This window comes from Pistacia vera, unplaced genomic scaffold (assembly GCF_008641045.1).
Source record: "Pistacia vera cultivar Batoury unplaced genomic scaffold, PisVer_v2 Contig737, whole genome shotgun sequence".
In the NCBI taxonomy this organism is placed as follows: domain Eukaryota; kingdom Viridiplantae; phylum Streptophyta; class Magnoliopsida; order Sapindales; family Anacardiaceae; genus Pistacia; species Pistacia vera.
Window position 1 is genome coordinate 39,946 of NW_022196598.1, and position 21,407 is coordinate 61,352.

Below are 21,407 nucleotides of genomic sequence, written 5' to 3' on the forward strand. Positions count from 1 at the left end.
AATCGAGATTGGTTCGTTTTGCCACAGTGTCGAGTGTTGGGATTCATGCATTTTGGACATGGAAATGGAGAGAAAATGATGATCAAGATGATGGACATAAGGTAGAAAACAAACTATTATAACATTAACATATTAATGTAAGAAAATGATAGAAAATTACCTCTACAACCACTACAATAAGTCGCTGTCGCCATTGTCGTCGTCGAAAATCCCTCTCGAGACCACCATTCAACTCACCGGTCTCCCACCTTCAAAACCCCTAACTCTTCGTTATTGATCTCATCGTTCGTCGGATTCCTCTCTCCCTAGGGTTCGCATTTTGGTGTATTTTTGGGTTTGATTGGTTTCATTGGAGGTTGTTTCTAAGGAATTGAAAGGAGATTGTGCTTTGGAGGTTGGTTGATGTTTTTCGAGTGATTTGTGTTGTTTTTCTGGGTTTATAGATCATTTTGTCGTTGACAACTGATGGTTGTGAAGTTGGCTCTCCACCTGTTCGACAAAAAGCCTAAGTCACTTGCCAGCGCCTTTCTCAGAACCAGCAGCGTGCCCAACCTCTCTCTCTCTCGCGTGTAGAAAACTATAGCCACGCGCGACACACGCCCGCATTTTTTATGTTGATGTCCACGGTCCTTTGTTGGTGGACGACGATGGTGGATTTTATTGATTTTTGTTTTTTCATTTATTTTAATTTCTTATAAATAAAAAAGGGTAGATTTAACAAAAAAAAAAAGGGTTGGATGTGATAATGGCTGTGTGCGATGGTGGCAGTGGCTAGGTGGTGGTGGCCGTGGCAATGACTAGTGGTTGGAGATGGGATGTGTGAAGAGTTGAAGAAGAGGATGTTATTGAAATAAATTTAAATAAGTTATTTTTAATTCTACTAATTTGGGGATTAAAAAGTAATATATCAATTTATTTGTGAAGGGTAGTATAATAATAACAATAATGTTACGGACCTGGGATTTTTGCACCGAAATATTGTATCGGTCTATGTGTAACACGCTTCTGATTTTTTTAATATTTTTTTTTCTAGTGAACGGCCGTTCATCAAATTTGGAAGGCCGTTCACTCACGGACGATCGTTCATATTATATGGACGGGGGTCCATATACCAGGGATGTGCATCCTCATTTAATGGACGCCCGTCCTAAGTAAATAGAATAAATTTTTTTTATAAAAATTAACCCACCCCATATTCATTATATAGCTGCCTCAAAGCCAAACCCTAATTTATTCCTATCTGTTCCGTGGCAGTCCTCGCTGACCGTCAAATTACAGTTGCCGAGCCACTCATAGTCCGCGGCAGAAACCATGGGTATAGATTGAGAAGTTAGCGGATCGGAATGGTTTGATCTCTCGCATAATGGTTGCCAAAATCGGTATAATTTTTGCTCTGTCTAATTCAGTTTACAGTTTCTCTGCCATTTTTGTATCCGAATTGAAATGTTATGCTGCATAAGTAGTTTTGGTAAAAGAAAAGTAAAATTCAGATTAAATCTTAATTAATAATATTATTATTTATTTTCCGGATTCTCTATATTATTCGTAACAACTTGGATGTGATAGGTACAAGTAAAAGGGATATGAGCAGGAAGATGATGTTGGTAGTGATGATTAATGTTTTATTGTTCTTTCTAATTCAATTTAGCAGTTTCGTAGCAATTTTTGAATCCGAATTAAAATGATTGATGTTTATTGTTCTTCCTAATTACTTTTAACAGTTTCTTAGCCATTTTTTAATCCGAATTGAAATGCTTTGCCGCACAAGGCAGTTTTGGTAAAAGAAAAGTAAAATTCAGATTAAAACTTAATTATTGTTATTTATTTTCCATTATTTTCTATATTATTCGCAACAACTTGATATGTTGGCACTGATGATTGATGTTTAATTGTTTATTGTTCTTTCTAATTCAGTTTAGCAGTTTCTTAGCAAATTTTGAATCTTAATTGAAACTGCATAAGTAGTTTTGGTAAAAGAAAATTAAAATTCAGATTTTAAATCTTAATTATCATTATTATTTATTTTCCTGATTTTCTTAGATTTATTTATAAAAGGAATGAGGAGGAAGATAATGTTGGTAGTGATGATTGATGTTTATTGTTTTTTCTAATTCAGTTTAGCAGTTTCGTAGCAATTTTTGAATCCAAGTAGTTTTGATAAATGAAAAGTAAAATTCAGATTAAATCTTAATTGTTAAAAATTTTCGTTTTTTCCGGATTTTCTATATTATTGGTAACAACTGGGACATGATGGCAAACAAGTAAAAGGTATGAGCAGGAAGATAATGTTGGTAGTGATGATTGATGTGTGAGGTTATGGGAAAGGGAGAGGGCCCTAGTTTTTTGTTTGAGTGATGACATTGAGACTGTCGCAACCTCTCCTACAAGAATTTTGCTTTTGCATTGGGTTGAAATAAAAGGCGTGGGTTGCATTCTAGTATTGAATGCTAATCTAGACTTCTCCCGACATCGGCTTATATATTCCCATGCTTTACACATCTCTCACCTCCCACAATGCTTCTTGCACTGATCAAACCTTCATGCTGATCCTAAATTTTGCTTTTATCATATTAGTTTTGATTTCTGATTTCATGGTAGGATGGATACCTTTCTTACAGTATTTTCAGCCCTCTCCGTGAGTGTATAGATATCTTGCAAATAGTTTTAATTAAGCTAAAATGACAAAAACTTATAAACTAGTTTCATTTGAAATTTCAATTTCATTATGGTTTAAGAGCCATGGAATCACACAATAACCGTCAGCAGGAGTCTTGTTATTACCTTTTGAAATGAAAATTATGGGTTAACTCTTTTTCCCATTCATGGCAATTTGGAGTATGCCTGATTCATAGGATTTCAGCTATTTCGGAAACCTCAAATGGATTTTTACTATTCCTGACTAGCAAGGAAATTTGACTTCATTTTAGATTAATCTTTTGAATTTTTTTAAATTTTATTATAAAAACATTCTATTTCTTCATTTTCAGCCGACAATAATGGTGGCTGCAGATGAAAGAGTACAAAATTACCCACTATAAAACAGTGGAGACCCAAAGATGGCAATTGAATAAGCTTCAACATTTTAATACATATGCTTCTAATTTTAATTTTTTTTGAGTTTTGCAAGAAAAGAAGTTCGCTTAAGAACCCTCCCCGGCCAATCTTCAAGCTCATTCCTCGTCCCAATTTTCTTGGTATTATTGTCCTCACAAAAGCCTGCTTATTGCTTCCATTGGCGTGTATTGAAAGTAATTTGATATTTTCACTAAATTTTTATGAAATAATTCAAATAAGGTGTTTGGTAAGTGAGAAAATGTTGGAAAATGCTCCAAGAAAAATACACAGAGAGATGCCAGGAACTCACTATACGAGTTCCACTATTAGTATATATAAAAAATTAGGAAAAAGAAGAAAAAAACAAACAGATTATAAGCTATCTTATTGCAAGTAATGCCACAGTATTGTGGGAATTTAAAAGATGAGTGAAAATCTTCCCACCCAAACATTAGTGAAATGCTAAGTTTCTACACCTAGTTTTATATATTTCATATTCGCACCCTTAAATTAATACTGTTTTATTTCTTTTAACATTCAAAAGCTAAAATAGACATTTACTATAATTTGAAATTAAAATGTCACATCCCCTCACCTCCCTCGTCAAAACCCTTATCACCTCCACCCTTCTACACCACTATAATGCAACCCTTATCACCTCCACCCCTCTACACCACTACAATGAAGTCGCTGTCGCCATTGTCGTCGTCGAAAATCCCTCTCGAGACCACCATTCAACTCACCGGTCTCCCACCTTCAAAACCCCTAACATCTTCGTTATTGATTGCTCATCGTTCGTCGGATTCCTCTCTCCCTAGGGTTCGCAATTTTGGTGTATTTTTGGGTTTGATTGGTTTCAATTGGAGGTTGTTTCTAAGGAATTGAAAGGAGATTGTGCTTTGGAGGTTGGTTGGGATTGTTTTCGGAGTGATTTGTGTTGTTTTTCTGGGTTTATGAATCATTTTTGTCGTTGAAAACCGGTGGTTGTGAAGTTGGCTCTCCACCTGTTCGACAAAAAGCCTAAGTCATCTTGCCAGCGCCTTTCTCAGAACCAGCAGCGTGCCCAACCTCTCTCTCTCGCGTGTAGAAAACTATAGCCAGCGCGCGCACAACGCCCGCATTTTTTATGTTGATGTCCACGGTCCTTTGTTGGTTGACGACGATGGTGGNGGTGAAAGTGACATATATTTTGCCTGCTTCAAGTTTTCGATTTGGTGAAGTTGTTCTTGTTCACTCCAAGTTTTGGATTGGGAAAGTGACCAAACATAAATAAGAATTAGGTGCACCATATCACGTGGATACAGAAGAAATTTATTACTTTTATCCCATATTTTTCATAATTTCATATATTGATTTGTTTCTGTGTAAGGACTGCATGATTCATATAAAAATATGAACTTTACTGGGTCAAATTTAATGTTTTCTTCTCAAAAGGATGGGGTGTTTGCCATAAATGGTAGTTTTTGTGCTCAAGTCAAACTATAGTAAAAAATTCTTTATTTTTTAATAACAGTCCGGCTTAGACCAGGACCAGGTCCTGTCTGTGGGCCATACAGGCCCAACCCACCAAAAAAAAACAAAAAAAACAAATTCCTGGGCCTGGAAATTTGGTGGACCTGTCAATCTGACCATATCCACACAAAAAATATTCCAGGACCTGGAAATTTGATGGATTTATGTACATCTAGCTGATGTAGTTTTTGAATTTTTTTTTTTTTTTTTTTTTTCAGGTTCTTGAATGCTGGAATATTTGGCAATGGTACCGAATCATGCCACACATTGCCTCATTCTGCAACAAGAGCGGCGATGTTGGTCAGAATCAACACCCTGTTGCAAGGATACTCGGGCATCAGGTTTGATATCCTGGAAGCCATCACCAAGTTCCTTAACCATAACATCACACCATGTTTGCCACTCCGCGGCACAATCACTGCATCGGGCGACCTGGTTCCGTTATCCTACATTGCTGGACTCTTGATCGGCAGGCCTAACTCAAAGGCGGTCGGGCCCAACGGGCAAGTACTGAACTCCAGTGAAGCCTTCCAACTTGCTGGTATCAGTAGTGGATTCTTCGAGTTGCAACCTAAAGAGGGTCTTGCACTAGTGAATGGCACAGCAGTTGGCTCTGGCTTAGCTTCAATGGTTCTTTTTGAGGCTAACGTACTTGCTATTCTATCAGAAGTTTTATCAGCAATTTTCGCGGAAGTTATGAATGGAAAACCTGAGTTTACTGACCACTTGACACATAAATTGAAGCACCATCCTGGCCAAATTGAAGCTGCAGCTATAATGGAGCACATTTTAGCTGGCAGCGGGTATGTTAAAGCAGCTCAAAAGTTGCACGAAATCGATCCTCTTCAGAAGCCGAAACAAGACAGATATGCTCTTAGAACATCTCCTCAATGGCTAGGCCCTCAGATTGAAGTGATTCGCGCAGCGACCAAAATGATCGAGAGGGAGATAAACTCTGTGAATGATAATCCATTGATTGATGTTTCAAGGAGCAAGGCACTACACGGAGGCAATTTCCAGGGGACCCCAATTGGTGTTTCCATGGACAACACACGTCTTGCCATTGCTTCCATTGGTAAACTCATGTTTGCACAGTTCTCCGAGCTGGTTAATGACTTCTACAACAATGGATTGCCTTCAAATCTTTCTGGCGGTCGCAATCCCAGCTTGGATTATGGATTCAAGGGTGCTGAAATTGCGATGGCATCTTACTGTTCTGAACTTCAATTCCTTGCCAATCCTGTCACCAATCATGTCCAGAGCGCTGAGCAACACAACCAAGATGTGAACTCTTTAGGCCTTATTTCTTCAAGAAAAACAGCTGAAGCTGTTGACATATTGAAGCTCATGTCCTCTACTTACTTGGTTGCTCTATGCCAAGCCATTGACTTGAGGCATTTGGAGGAGAACTTAAAGAACACTGTGAAGAACACAGTGAGTCAAGTGGCCAAGAGAGTCCTGACAATGGGATTCAATGGCGAACTTCACCCATCAAGGTTCTGCGAAAAAGACTTGATTAAAGTCGTCGACAGGGAATACATTTTCGAATACATCGATGATCCCTGCAGCGCAACCTATCCATTAATGCAAAAACTAAGGCAAGTCCTAGTTGAACATGCCATGGCCAATGGAGACAGAGAGAAAAACTCGAGCACTTCAATTTTCCAGAAGATTGGAGCCTTTGAGGAGGAACTAAAAACCCTTCTCCCCAAAGAAGTTGAAAGCACGAGAATCGAAATCGAGAATGGAAATGCAGCAGTTCCAAACAGGATCAAGGAATGCAGGTCCTATCCATTGTACAAATTTGTGAAAGAAGAACTGGGAACAAGTTTCCTTACTGGTGAGAAAGTAAGGTCACCAGGTGAGGAATTTGACAAAGTTTTCTTAGCAATGTGTGCAGGGAAGTTGATTGATCCCATGATGGAATGTTTAAAGGAATGGAATGGAGCTCCTCTTCCTCTATGCTAGGATGTGTTCACTACACTATAAGGATACTGTTTTTTTCTTTATTTTTTCATGTGCTTATGGATTTGATTACATGTTGATTTGTACTTGAAAAAAAACTTGTTAATTCAACTGTAATGCCTTCGTGGTTTATACCTATTGTTTCAGTGAACCTTTCAACAAACAAATGTACTGTTGATAACAAAGTATTAGTGTTTTGCAATTCCTCCATTGAGTTTTCTCTCAAATATTTACATTGTTTTATACTATAGCATATTTCAGAACATATGAACATGTTTTGAACTAGATTATTAATTGATTCAATCAGATTTTAAGAACTCTATTAAAGTAAAACATTATTCCAGAAGACAAAAAATTATTTCATACCCCATTGTGGGATTGTTTAATCACACCCAAACATTTTGAAAACCATCAAAAGCCCTCCTATAATTATTAAATACCCATTAAATTATTAAAATTCCACCTATTTCAAAGGGGAGTTTAATAGTTATAGGGGGTATTTAATGATTTCTGAAAATCTTGGGTGTGTTTAAGATAAAACGATCCCGTAAATTATGTATGAAGTAAACCCTATATTAAACTTGGAAAATGATACAAATATAATTTGTGTGAAACATAAAAAACTTGACTTAAATTCTAACATAACAATTTAATTTGATTTATATGTGAAATTAACCATAATTACAAATTTAAATCTACTTGCTTGGTAGAAGGCAACCTAAATTTAGGTAAACGTACCTTTCAGTTCTTCGAATAATAATTATGAAGTCAAAAACCACTCTTACAAACAAAGGTTATTCGAATAATAATAATTTTTGAAAGAGTCTCTTTGTAAGTCTTAATATTAATTTTATTTTTTGAATAGATTAACTTTTATTTTGCACAACTCAACACGAATATTTTTTATCAATTGAATTTGTGTATTAACTTTGGGTGGCATGATTGATTTGCTAGAGTAAGAAAGAAATTAGAGATTGCAATGGACCCGATATTTTTAGGTACCCGACTCGGCATGGCCTGAAAAAGTCAGACTTTACTCGTTGTTTGCGGGCTTGAGCTTGGGTCTGATTTTAAGGCCTGACCCGATAATTTTAGTATTAATTTCACTAAATTATCTTTATACTAAATATTTAATTACAAAATTATCTTACATATATATACTCATTTTTCTTAAACCCTAATCTCATCCCATTTGATGAGTATTCAAAAATAAATTAATATTTAAAAACTATTTTTAGAATTAAAAATATAAAAAAAATTGAAATTTATTAATATTTAAAAATTCACATTATGAAAATGGGTGGACTTGTGCTGGACTTGAGGTTACAAAATGCCCGTAATGTCAGGCTTGGGCTTTACCTATCATACCAGTGACGGGCCCGAGCCAGGCTTGGACATTTTTCATAAGGTTGGGCTTGGGCTTGGGCCAAGGGGTACCCGGTTCTCCCCAAATCAATTCCAATTTAGAAACCTCAGCCACCACATTCTACAATTTCAACCGCACTCGATGCCTGCACCACCACATTTTGCCATCGTCCAATTGTTTACCAATGCCACCATAACGACAACCACCACAATCCAATTTCAGTCGCACTTTGACGCCCGTTCCAGGAACTCAATTGCAAAATGATGCAGAGAGGCGATAGCGAGGAACAATGCTACAATTACTGCACTCCAATTTTGCCGATGTAGCCAAGCCGACCTTCTCACTATTGCCTCTCTGCGTTATTTCGCGGTTGAGTTCCTTGAACACCTATTACAAAGGATGTGTTTTGCATGAGCAAAGAGATGGAGAAAGTAGTAGAGCATTTCCAAATGACTCTTTGTATGACCCAAACTCTTTATTATAAAGAGTTTGTCCATAAAAATAAGCGTCCAATAGGCTCTTTATTCTTTAAATATAAATTAAAGAGTGAGTTTGACTTTTTACATCTAGAGAGTCAAATTTCACTTTCTATATTTATAGAGTCAAATTTCACTTTCTATTCCAATTTTATTTAATAAATGACAAGTTTCTATGCATTTTATTATTAATTCTTTCTCCTATTTAGAGCATCTCTAATGGTACTTTTTATTTTGAAGAGCATCTTTCATATAAATAAAGAGCATCTTCATTAATTTTTAAATATAAAAAATACAATTTTTATTCAAATCCAATAGATTTTTTAAATTTAATGAAGATGCTCTTTATTTTTAAGAAAAAGACTTAATGAGAGAGAGAATTAATAAATAAAATACATAGAAACTTGTAGTTTATTAATTAAAATTAGGATAGAGAGTGAAATTTGATTTTCTAAATCTGGAGAGCCAAACGCACTCTCTAATTTATATTTTAAAGATAAAGAGTACGTTGGACTTTTGTTTTTATAGATAGACTCTTTATAATAAATAGTTTGGGTCATATAAAGAGTCATTTAGAGATGCTTTTATTAAGTCTAATTTAAAGAGCCTATTAAATTTGAATATAAATTTTGTTTTTCATATTTAGAAATTAAAAAAGATACTATTTATTTATGTAAAATATACTCTCTAAGATAAAAAAAAAACACCATTAGAAATACCCTTGCACCCAATATTGCAGCAAAAAATAGCCGCCATATCTAAGCCTGTAGTACAAGTGCAGTTGAGTCTCTTTTTTGCAAAAATTTACTCCCATCCAAATTCTGCTCGTAGCGGATTTGGGTTGTCCTGCAGGTCCATACCGGTGGGTGCAGATGTGAAAGAGGTTGGACTCTATCCGGTTGGCAGTATGAAGAAATTTGTTCTTGGGTTGTTGCGATGGTTTCAGTTAAAATAATAATAAATAAATAAAGAAAACTAAAGTTTGACTTGTGTTGTTGCGATGGATTTTTGTCAAAAAAGAAAAAGAAAACTAAGGCTCAGCTTGGGTTATTATTTCTACCCATATTCCCAATCCTATTTCTAAAATACTTGTTTGTTTTGTTATTTGAGAAATATTAGTATATTTTTAAATTATTTTAGACCTCTTAAGTTTATTAATTTCATTAAATACCCCTATAAAAAAGTTTAAAAATTAACAAAAATACTTGCACTCACCCATACTTGCCAGATTCTGGCAACTACCATCGGTGATAGTTGGAATCTATCACAACGGCCTACAAACGACCGGAACTGACCAGTAATTCACAGATCTGGTCGTCAGTGACGGCCAAAGAAATAGTTGTTGTTGACGATCAACGGCGGTCATATCTTTGACTGTTGCTGACTGCCAGATCTGGACTTTGGCGGCCATCGACGACCAGATCTGGCCGTAAATCTAACATTTTCGAAAAATACTATATCGACACCCTACCCGCCAGATCTGACTGGTATGCGTCGTAACGTCATTTTTCGGCCAGATTTCAGCGGTGGTAGCTGGAATATGGCACTGTGGGTGGGTGGGTGTGTTTTTGTCATTTTACAAAATTTTTATATATTTGGGTGTTTAGTTAAATTAGCAAACCTAGGGGTTTTTTTTGTAAATTTTTAAATTTTGCCTCGTAATACTCTCCTATTCAACTACCTAATATTATTCTCAAAATCTTATCCAAAATAATAAAACAAACAGACCATAAGTTTGCACAGGTAATCAAGTCGAGCTTAAGCCAAGCTTGAGCTTTAACTGTTCAAGCCGAGCCAAGCTCAAGCTTCCTAATACTCGGCTAAACTCATTACACCTCTAAGTACAACCACTCAAGAAAACACAACTCACTCGCTCAAAGGACCTAATACTAATAGGATATTTCCATTATGAATTTCTCGTTTTAGAGTGCTTCTAATCTAATATCTATGGGTCTATCATCTTCTCCTAATAGCCGCCTAGTTCTAATAATAGTAGAGCTAACTAGAGATCTTTCCTTGGCCAGATAGATAGGAATATTACAGTAATACCTTTCCCTTCTTTAATAACATGCTAACGAGCGTAATAGCTAAAGAAGGGCATAAGGAAGAAGTTTCATACCGAGCATACGAGGCATACTTGTAAGACCTTGGCTAAGAGGCCTAACTAGAGTTGAGATAATATAAAAATCTAACATAAAAAACCCTTAACCAGGTTACACCCTATTTCCCTCACTCTCTCTTTTTTCACTCAAAACATAAACCTCTCTAACTCTGTTGAAACCTTATCCCTATGACTAGAATAATAAAACCTTGCATAATTGTCACACTCCTATGACTTTTTGTTAGCGTTTTCACTTCTTTGTAGTCACTTTTTTGCCTACTATTCCACGGTTTTGAAGATCAAAAGTGTTAGGCTTCATCCGTTTAACATAACCATTTTCGCCAATAGCTTGAAAATGATATGTTAGATTCAGAAAACAAGAGGTAATTCTTTAGTAACATGATTTGAATCTTGAAAATAATGTAATCATAATAGCAACAAAGAACACATTCAAGGAAAACAGACATGCTTTCTTCAACAGTGTTATGCTTGGAAAAGTAGGGCTGACATAGAGCCTAGTTAGGACAAGTGGTCCGGGTCTAGGCAGACCCTGCAGCCATTTAGGCGCGGCCACGTCGCGTGTTGGCGTAAGCAACATGCTCCTGCCAGTGCAATGGGTGTGCAGCAGACTGAAGAATGGCTGGAGGTCATCCGCGTGTCCAATCCTTGCATAAAGTGAGGAAATCATGCGAGTAGGTGCATAACGGGACGAAAAAGAGGATTTGCACAGTACCTGACCCTTTTTTACGGATTCAGTAATCATTACTCCAATGTATCCCACTATAAATAGAGAGCTTCTCTCCCATTTGAGGGATTCGCTTATTTTTACTCTTGATTAGCTAATTTCGCTCTGTAATAGCTCTCTCTCTCTCTCTCTCTCTCTCTCTCTCTCTCTCACTCATTTGTATTCTCAATATTTCATAGTCAGCTCGCTAAGCCGTGACCTGACCTTTCAAACATAAATACAATATCAGTGGACGTAGGATTCGCTTGTTTAAGCATCCGAACCACTTTAAACATTGTCTTGCCATCATTTACATTCTCAATCCTCCATTCACGTGTGTCTTCTAGGTCAGCTCAGCATTTTACACGTGCATTTAGTTGGTGTCAAAATCACGCATCAACAGTTTGGCGCTAGAAGGAGGGTCTGATTTAATATTCGTCCTTCATCAGGAGAATCTCTGACTAACTGGTCCTACAACAGCAAATGGCTTGCCGATTCAAACCTGAGCGAACCAATCATGATGTTGAGGAGATCCTCCAAGTACAAGACACCTCTCCCGAGGTGCCCTCAGTTCCATAAAATGCTGTGGGGGATATCCCTTCAAGTTCACAACTTGACCCTGCCATCATGAGCTACCTGAAGAGGTTCAATAATACTCTCCAAACGGTCAACCAAAGGTTGGACCGGGGCATGCCACCTGAATCAAATAGGGCGGTGCAACCGCCAAAAACGGCTGCAGGTCACGCGAAAGCATGGCAAAGGGCAATAGCCTATGCCACGAGCATTGCAGCGTGCCGAAAGAAGAGAAGCAAGTGGCGAGCAATGGGCCTAAGGGCTCCAAAGGGCCGGCGAGCACCGACCACATCTCGAGTAGAATACTTGTGGCGTTAAGACTCGGTGAAAGGTTGCAGCCCAAGCCCTCCCATGCCACATTGTATGAGCACCACCCTAAAAGTGCTGGGCGGGGCGATTCTCATCACCGCCAGAAAAACGATCCTGATCGTCATCGTGCGGGAGGTTCCCACATTTCGCGGGGCGGTTCGTACCACCACGGAGGTCATAAAAATTTCCCGCACCATTCATCGCCATCACACGACTCTAGCCAGCGTGTGTCAAGGACGGCTGGAACTACCGACCGAGGCGAAGAGGAATCCTACCTCCGGACTTCCCTCAACTGCAATCGTGAGGGTCGAACTCGCATGGGTGAAAGCAATCCTCAGATAGCTCCGCTGCCTCAGATTGAGGAGCTACAACGAGTTCTAGATCAGCTAAAAGCTCAGCAAAATGAGTAAGGGCAGGTCGCAGCAGCGTCTCCCTCTTCTCCGGTGGTATTAGCTGCCCCTCTCCAATCAAGATTTAGAATGCCCGATATGTGGACGTTCGACGGAAATTTTGATCCGCAGGATCACCTGTATGAATTTAACGACCTGATGGAGCTTCACCAGGTTTCAGACTTGGCGAAATGTCGTTGTTTGGCAGTAACTCTAACCTCTCATGCCAAACGGTGGTTTAGGTTGTTCCCAGCGGGATCGATCAGCTCGTGGCCTTAGATGAGCACGACGTTCTTGAGGCACTTCCAAGCAAACCGAAAGTTCTCAATGCTTTTAAGCTATGTCAGCAACATAAGGCAAGAGAGGGATGAATCCTTCCAGTCTTACATCGACCGATTCCACAGAGAACTTAATAAGGTAGCTCACACTCTCGAAGAGTTTGTTCAGACTCTCATCATAGCGGGAGTTCGCTCACAGACCGACCTGTGGAAAGAGCTACAGGCTGAGGATGATGTTTCCTTCACCCACTTTTATAACCTTGCGGAGAAGTACCTCCGTATTGAAAACTCCATGGCGGCACTCCACCGCCGCGACCTTGATGCTTCAGGCAGTGCGCCTGGTCGGGGGGAAAGTAGGAGAGTTGATCGCAAATGGGCTAATGACGATCAACGAAAAGGAAAGAAACCGCGATTCGAGTCCAAAAAGTCTTATGATCTAGTTCCTCGTCGCGATCGCGACAGAAATCAGTATATGCCTCTGAATGCATCTGTATCGACTATTCTTGACAAGTCAGAAGAAGCCAGCTTGCTCAGAGAGCCTAAGCCTATGAAAAATCCCCCATCAGCCAGAAATAGTAAAAAATACTGTCGCTTTCATCGAGATAATGAGCATCACACTGATGAGTACCGAGCTCTCAAACAGGCAATCGAAGGCCTCATTAAGCAGGGGCATTTCAAGGAGTATATTGATGAATCCACTCCCGTACAAGAGAAAAATCAAAGGGAGCGAGGAAAGAAGCGTCGTGATCCCAAGGATATTTATAGCGTTAAAATGATCTTTCGGGGATCGCACCTCGCGGGAAACTCGCGAGATGCCTAGGAAAGATATGCTCACGCAACCCATTACGACCCCATCAGTGTGATGAGCATGACGCAGTGACCACCAAAGGTTCGCAAGGAGGAGGAAATTACCTTCTCCGAAAAGGATGCAGTTCGATTGCATCATCCCCATGATGACGCTCTCGTGATCACGCCTTTGATAGGGCACTTTGACGTCCACAGAATGTTGGTGGACAACGGAAGTGTTGTGAACATCCTGTTCCAGATAGCTTTCGAAAGAATGAATTTGGACGAGACCGACCTGAAGCCCGCCTCGATCCCCCTATACGGTTTTACAAGGGACCACCTGATCTCCAAATGAACGATCTCACTTCCAATCACGTTGGGTCACTTTGATGAGGTGACCAAGGTAACTGAATTCTTGGTAGTGGATTGCCCATCTGTTTTTAATGGTATCATGGGGCGACCTCTGCTGAGAAATTTCAAGGCGGTCACTTCGATATACTATCTGAAGATGAAGTTCCCCACCCCGATGGGGATAGGGGAAGTTAGCGGATCTCAACGCGTATCTCGCGACTGTTATGTAAGGGCAGTGCAAATGGCGTGTAAAGGGAAGGGCATCTCGCACGACATTCCCTAACAAGCAATGACGATCAGTCGGATTGAGCCGCAACTTGACCCAACCGAGGATAATATGGATCCTCGTTTTCAGGAATGCCCTTCCAATGGGCCGGTTGAGGATTTATCTAGGATATCGGTCGACCAAAGCAAGCCGAGCAGAATGTTAAAGATTGGGAGCAATCTCAACCCCTAGCTCGCCACCAAACTGACCAGCTTCCTCAGAGAGAATATCGATGTATTCGCATGGTCGTATGTAGATATGGTCGGGATCAGCCCGAATATTATTTGCCATGCCTTGAATATCAACAGTGAAGCCAAGCCGGTCTGCTAGAAGAGAAAGACGATGGATCCGGAGCGATATGCTGACTTGAAACTTGAGGTAGATAATCTCCTTCGGAATGGATCCATCGAAGAAGCGCTCTATCCGAGCTGGGTTGCTAACCTGATTCTAGTAAAGAAGCCCAACGACAAGTGGTGGACCTGTGTCGACTTCAACAAAGCATGCCCAAAAGATAGTTTTCCCCTGCCCAGGATCGACCAGCTCGTGGACGCCACCTCCAGGCATAAGCTGCTGAGTTTTATGGACGCGTACTTGGGATACAATTCTGATGTACGCACCGAACGAAGAGCATACATCCTTTGTTATAGATCGGGGGCTGTGTTGCTACAAAGTTATGCCCTTCGGCCTCAAGAACGTTGGTGCAACTTATCAGCAGTTAGTTAACCGAATGTTCTCCAAGCAGATCGGGAAATCAATGGATGTCTATGTAGATGACATGCTGGTCAAGTCGCATGTCGCTTCAGATCACATAGAGCATCTCGTTGAGATGTTCGACATCCTCCGAAAATACAGAATAAAGCTAAACCCCACCAAGTGTTCATTTAGAGTATCCTTGGAAAATTCCTAGGATACATGGTTAACCAAAGGGGAATAGAGATCAACCCCGAGAAAATCAAAGCTCTCATCGATATGAAAAGTCTGACCAACCAAAAGCAGGCATGAGCCTCAATGGGCGAATAGCGACACTCAATTGCTTCATATCAAGAGCAACAGATCACTGCTTGCCGTTCTTCAATGTTCTAAGGGCCAATAAAAAGTTTGAGTGGACTCCCGAGTGCGAACAGACGTTCCAAAGTATTAAAGAATACCTCGGGAGGCCACCTCTTCTGTCTAAGCCTCTCCTGTAACAGATCCTCCTCCTGTATCTGTCCGTCTCTCAGTTTGTGGTCAGTGTAGCTTGGTTCGGGAAGAGAACATGGTCCAATGGCCAGTGTATTACGCGAGCAAACGTTTGTTGGATGCTGAGATACGGTATCCGAAAATGGAATGATTAGCTTATGCCCTGTTGATCGCTTCCAGAAAGTTGTGACCTTACTTCCATGACCATACGATCCATGTAATAACCAATTACCCGCTCAGGCAGGTCCTCCAGAAATCGAAGGCGTCGAGTAAGTTACTTAAATGGGCCATGGAATTAAGTCAAAAGCAACCATCAAAGGGCAGGTCATGGCCAACTTCATATCAGAATTCTCATATCATTCGACGAATGAGTCGGAGCAACAGCCCAGCGAAGTCATTTAAGAAACCGCCCAAAATCTATCAACTTGGAGCCTCTACGTCGATGGATCATCGAATAGAAAGAGGGTCGGGGTAGGTCTTCTCCTTTTGAGTCCCGAATGGGCTCGTATTCATGGCATTCTCCAGTTCGATTTTAAGGCAACCAATAATGAGGCCGAGTTTGAAGCTCTGCTCGCTGGACTGCAGTTGGCCAGAGAAATGGGTGCAACCACGATCAGTATCCACAATGACTCCATGCTGGTCGTTAACCAGATTTTGGGGGAATACCAAGCCAAGGAAGAAAGCAGGATCAACTATCTGAAGAAAGTTAAGGCCGTACACAAAGTTGTTCAAGCACTTCACGATCACATAGATTCCTAGAGATAGCAACTTTGTGGCAGATGCCTTGGTAAGAATAGCCTCGTCATTGGATTCAGATACACCAGAAAGCATTCCTGTTTGGTTCATTGAGACCCCCAGTATCAGCCCTATCGAACAGGCCGTGAATGTAACAGAATCAGTTTTCTGGATGACCCCTATCATCCAGTATCTCAGAGATGGGACCTTGCTCGATGACAAGGTCGAGGCAAGGACCTCGCAAACAAGATCAGCTCGTTAGACCCTCATCGGAGACCATCCGTATAGGCGAGGGTTTAGCGCCCCTCTCCTCCGATGTGTAACGGACGAAGAGGCAGATTACATCATAAGGGAGATACATGAAAGGATCTGTGGTAATCACATCGTCGCACAATCTCTCACAAACAAAGTTGTTCGTCAAGATACTATTGACCCCTAATCCAAGAAGACACATACAACTTTTTCAAAAGGTGTGACAAGTGCTAGCGGTTCACGAACATACCGCGAGCTCCTTCCCTCTAATTGATAACCATGACCAGCCTCTGGCCATTCTCCATATGGGGAATCGATCTCATCGGTCCCATGCCAATTGGTAAAGGGGGAGTTAAGTATGCCGTGGTCGCGGTGGATTACTTCACTAAGTAGGTCGAAGCAGAACCGTTAGCCGCGATCACGACCAGGAAACTCAAGGACTTCGTCTTCAAGAACATTGTATGCCACTATGGATTCCTCATACTCTTATCTCAGACAATGGCAAACAATTTGACAATGAGGAGTTCAAGCAGTTTTGCGCCGAGCTGGGTATTCATAAAAAATTTGCCTCAGTCGCAAGACCGCAAGCAAATGGCCAAGTTGAAGCTGTCAACAAAACCATCAAGCACACTCTTAAGGCCAAACTTGGAGCAGCCAAAGGAAATTGGGCCGACGACCTCCCCGAAGTCCTATGGGCATACAGGACAACTCTGAGAACCTCTACCTCAAAAACCCCTTTTTCGCTAGTATATGGCTGCGAAGCGATGATCCCTATGGAGGTAGGAACCGGTTCACTTTGGAGGGACCTATACAACAAAGCCGACAATGAAGCGCTTATGCACGCGAGTCTGGACCTAGTTGAAGAACATCGTAGCAAGGCTCAGCTAAGAATAGCAGCCTATCAGCAATGCGCGAAAAGGTTTTTCGACTCTAAGGTCAGAAGAAGAGACTTCCAGGTCAACGACCTTGTTTTGAAGGAAGTTCTTCTCGGTACTAGAGAATCAAGTATGGGAGTTTTGGGACCGAACTGGGAGGGCCCATACCGCATCGCTAAAGTAATAAGACCGAGGACTTATCATCTCAAAAGGCTGAATGGTTTCGAAGTACCCCGAGCTTGGAATGCTGAACATCTCTGACCTTATTATCAGTAATTCTGAACTCAAGTGTTTCCTTGTAAAGTTCGGTTTTAATTTTTGCAACCTTTGTAATAGCAAGTGTGCAATTCTGATCGTTTGTAATCATTTTCCCATGTAAATACAATTCTGTTCGTATAAACTTGTACCCATATTATTGTAAAAAGTTAGAATACGATCTCATATGTAAAGAATGCGGAAATTATAAATACTCAGGAAAGATTGTGAAAAGTAATATCTTTATTTATTATAAAAGGGAAAATACATAAGCATAAAGGGAGAAAACAAGAGAAGCGGATCATTGATCCTCTCCCCCAGGCTGGTCATCAACCGCTTGATCAGATGCGGGCTCCTCGGGAACGAATGCAGGCTGTTCTTTTTCCAGGTCGGGTCCCCGAGTCGCTTCCTCAGCTTCGACCTGCGCCATGGAAGCAAGTTCATCCTGGTACTCGTCAGGAAGGTCGGACAGATCCATCTCAGGATTCCTCGAAAGAAGGGCAAAGTGGACTGAATCGTCCACTCTGCAGCCCTATTCTCGATCTCCGCCTCTTGCTGTTGCATCTCCGCAGTTAGCGAAGTGACGCGACCCCGAGTAAAGTGGAGCTCGGCCTCCAATTATGACCGTAGCTTCTCGGTATTCTCCCACAGCTCGCCCCTATCTTGTTCTACTCGCGAGGCCCGCTCAATGGCCACTTTCAGCTCCTGGTCTTTCTCACCAGCCTCCTTGGTGAGTCTGGCCACCGTCCTCCGAAGCTCGTTCATCTCCTCCCCTTGCCTCTCCAGGTCGACCTTTTGAAATTACCCCAATGACTTCGTCTAGATACTCTTCATAATAATCATGAATGTCGGTTCTCTTATCATCCTGTAAAACATAAAACGATTAGACATCAAAGAACTTTACTCATACCGCCAATAAACATTGTTCATGAGAGAAAGCAACAGGAACAATGAAAATTGAACAAAATGTACAAATAAGGAAAAAATAGTCAAATTAAGTCACCGCAATACCAAAAGAACCATTCAATAACAGATTTGGGAGCTAAGCAGGCAGAATTGATGGCTCTTTTTGTTCTCCATTATAGTTCGGAACAAAATTTACCAGCAATGAACAGTGTTATTCAAGAAAAGCACAAATGAAAGGAAGTCAAAAAAAGTAGGAGACATAAGTTCCTAAAGTCCAATAAATCAACAAAGCTCAAAATAGATCCTTGTGTATGGAATACATTGGAGCTTACAATGCTGGAAATAAGATTCTCAAAGCAAACTCAATATTGAGTTTCATATCAAAACTTCCATATTCCAAAAGCCCTACCAGTTCTCTCATGCCAAATACACAACATAAAACACACTTAAGCCATTACATCAGCTCATATTGTCAAAGGCCAATCAAACTTGACAATACTTCAACAACCAAACTAGGATTAGACTATCCACCATGACAAAAAATCTATTCAGGATTAAAAATTCACTTTCCTCTGAATCTTCTCTCCCTCTCTCTCTCTCTCTTTTTTTTTTTTTTTTTTTTTTTTTTTTAAGAAATTGAGAATGTATATTACTAAATATGAAGAAGTTGCATGTACAAAGCGGACCAGGCATCCACAATGATAGCACATTATCCTCCCTTCATATCATTAAATCTCCAACCCAAATTAAATTGCATTTCACACAACACTAATGATCAATACATCTATAAGAAAAAAAAAATGAATAAGTCCCAATATACTAAATAAAATCTAATATCAATTTCTATTATTATCAATGGAAGCAAGCAATGATTAAGACCTTAGGAACTTACTGTGGCTTCTGGATGATGAATTAACACACAGAGCTCGTCTAACACTCTCCAAGATTTTGACGAATGTTGGTTGCCATGTGAACCTGTAAAACATAAAATGATTTGACATAAAAAAAATTTACTCATTCCTCCAATAAACACTGTTCATAAGAGAAAGCAACAGGAACAATGAAAATCAAACAAAATGTACATCTAATGAAAAAATAGTTGTACTAAGTCACCTTAATCCCAAGAGAACTCTTCTGTAACAGATCATCTTTTACCTACAATGAGATCAAATTCAATGCATATATATATTAATGATGATTTAAAGCATGCGGATTATAAATAATTATGAAACAAGAAATAGCACTTATAGTATCTAGCTCTAAATCTGTCAACAGCATTGCTTCAGCTAGTGGCTGCCAAACAAAAAATTAAAGGAAACGAATGATTTTTAAGAACTTAAAGCAAAGAAGGTAGAACTATGAAGCAAAAGTGATTCACAAGAACAAACAATTGTGTTTTGAATAATCAACCTATAGAGAGAGGCTGAAGCAATGTTTCTTTAAGGTAGAACTGGAGGTAAGTTGTAAACCGAGTAAATGATTAACTATTTAAGGCTTTTAAGTGTGAAGCAGCAGTCTCAAGAAGCATAAGAAGACTGCCCCTATGAGATGTCTGTGCCTGCAACATACGTCTCCATCCTCAGTATATGTGGGGCAAAGATCATGACTTATCTATGACATTGATTTAATTCTATTCCCCTCAGTAACATTTCTTCATGAAGTGGCTACTATCAAACTGAGATGTATTTACAAACCCCATCAACGTTTAAAATGAGCTAACAATAAAACAATGTAAATTTGCTTCTCACATTAGTCATGAGAATAAAGTATAATAAATATATCTTTGATGGAATGGAATAGAGTTTTTTACTAGGATAATTCAACAAGAAGCTCTACAGTGGGAGTTAAGTAGAGAATACTTAGAAGCTCCTGAACTCAAAAGGTGGATCAAACAGTTATGACCTTGGCTTCCAAACCAGGAAGTCAGAAGGTTCAAATTCCAAAGAGCCAGCTATCTAGGTTTTATATCTTATGACCCTAACTATTCAACATTGTAACATATGACTATAATCCCCAACTCCTTCATGCACATAGAGAATTCTGGTATATCAAAAAAGTTAGAATTTCTATCTCTAATAGGGAACTATTATAAAAATAGGAGCCCAATCATACCTTTCATTACTCTTGCCTTCAAAGTTGATGCAATAGGCCAAAGAAGTACTATGATCACAACAATTTGAGGTAGGAATTATTTACAAAATGTCTATCTGATTTGAAGTCAGCATCTACAAAAAGAAAATGGCAGTAGTTACCTTCAAGGGGCTTCATTCCTCACTTGGTCTCTATCTTATTTGCGACTAATCATTCACTAAAGGTCAATATGCAGTTATTTTTCTTGTCCAAAAGAGTGCAGTAGAGATATCCTCTCTTCACTAACTCACTCTTAATTTCATGACAAACTAGTTCAGCTTCATGATTATTCATAATCTAGAACACTCAACTTGATTTTTCCAGGTACACCTCCTAACAAGCTTTGATGTGAGCTGTTTTATAAACTATCAAAATAATTGAGCAAGTGTTATAGCCAGTCAAATCAACATTAAGGAAAGTCCCACTCCTCTACCTTACAATAAACTAGATTTTGACTATAAGCATCCATTATCAATAGACTGCCAATTCTCGAGTAGCAAGTATAGTTAAAATATGAAGGGAGAAAACAAGGAGAGAGGAAGAAGGGAATAGGTAGAAGGGATGGGATAATTACGTAACCATCTGCCACATTCATAAAGTAAAGTATATATGTGTGCATGTATGTATAAGGTCAGATTATTGTAACTTAAAAGAGTTTGATTTAAAGTTCCACAAACCCCAACGGTTTAGAAGTTTATTTATTTGGCAAACTAAAAGCTACATTTCAACTTCAAGTAGTTCCACTCCATTAACTGGTGAATCAAGATACAAGGATTGGTAGAAATTTATGTCTCGTTTTAGATCAAAATTTACGATACAATTTATCAAATCATGCATTATTTCAGTTAAAGAAAAACATCATTAGTTAAGAAAATTCATCCAAACAGAACAGCATAAGTTCAAATGAGCTAAAATTATAATACATA

The 21,407-nt window shown here is 39.5% G+C and overlaps 1 protein-coding gene across 1 annotated transcript; it reads left to right on the plus strand.

Annotated features, from left to right (window-relative positions):
- Positions 1–4,773: 4,773 nt before the first annotated feature.
- On the plus strand, positions 4,774–6,642 carry LOC116115347 (phenylalanine ammonia-lyase; the record flags this gene model as incomplete). The annotated part of the gene is made up of 1 exon (XM_031401508.1): positions 4,774–6,642. A coding segment is annotated over one exon (1,761 nt), but the record flags the coding sequence as incomplete, so codon positions are not given.
- Positions 6,643–21,407: the final 14,765 nt, after the last annotated feature.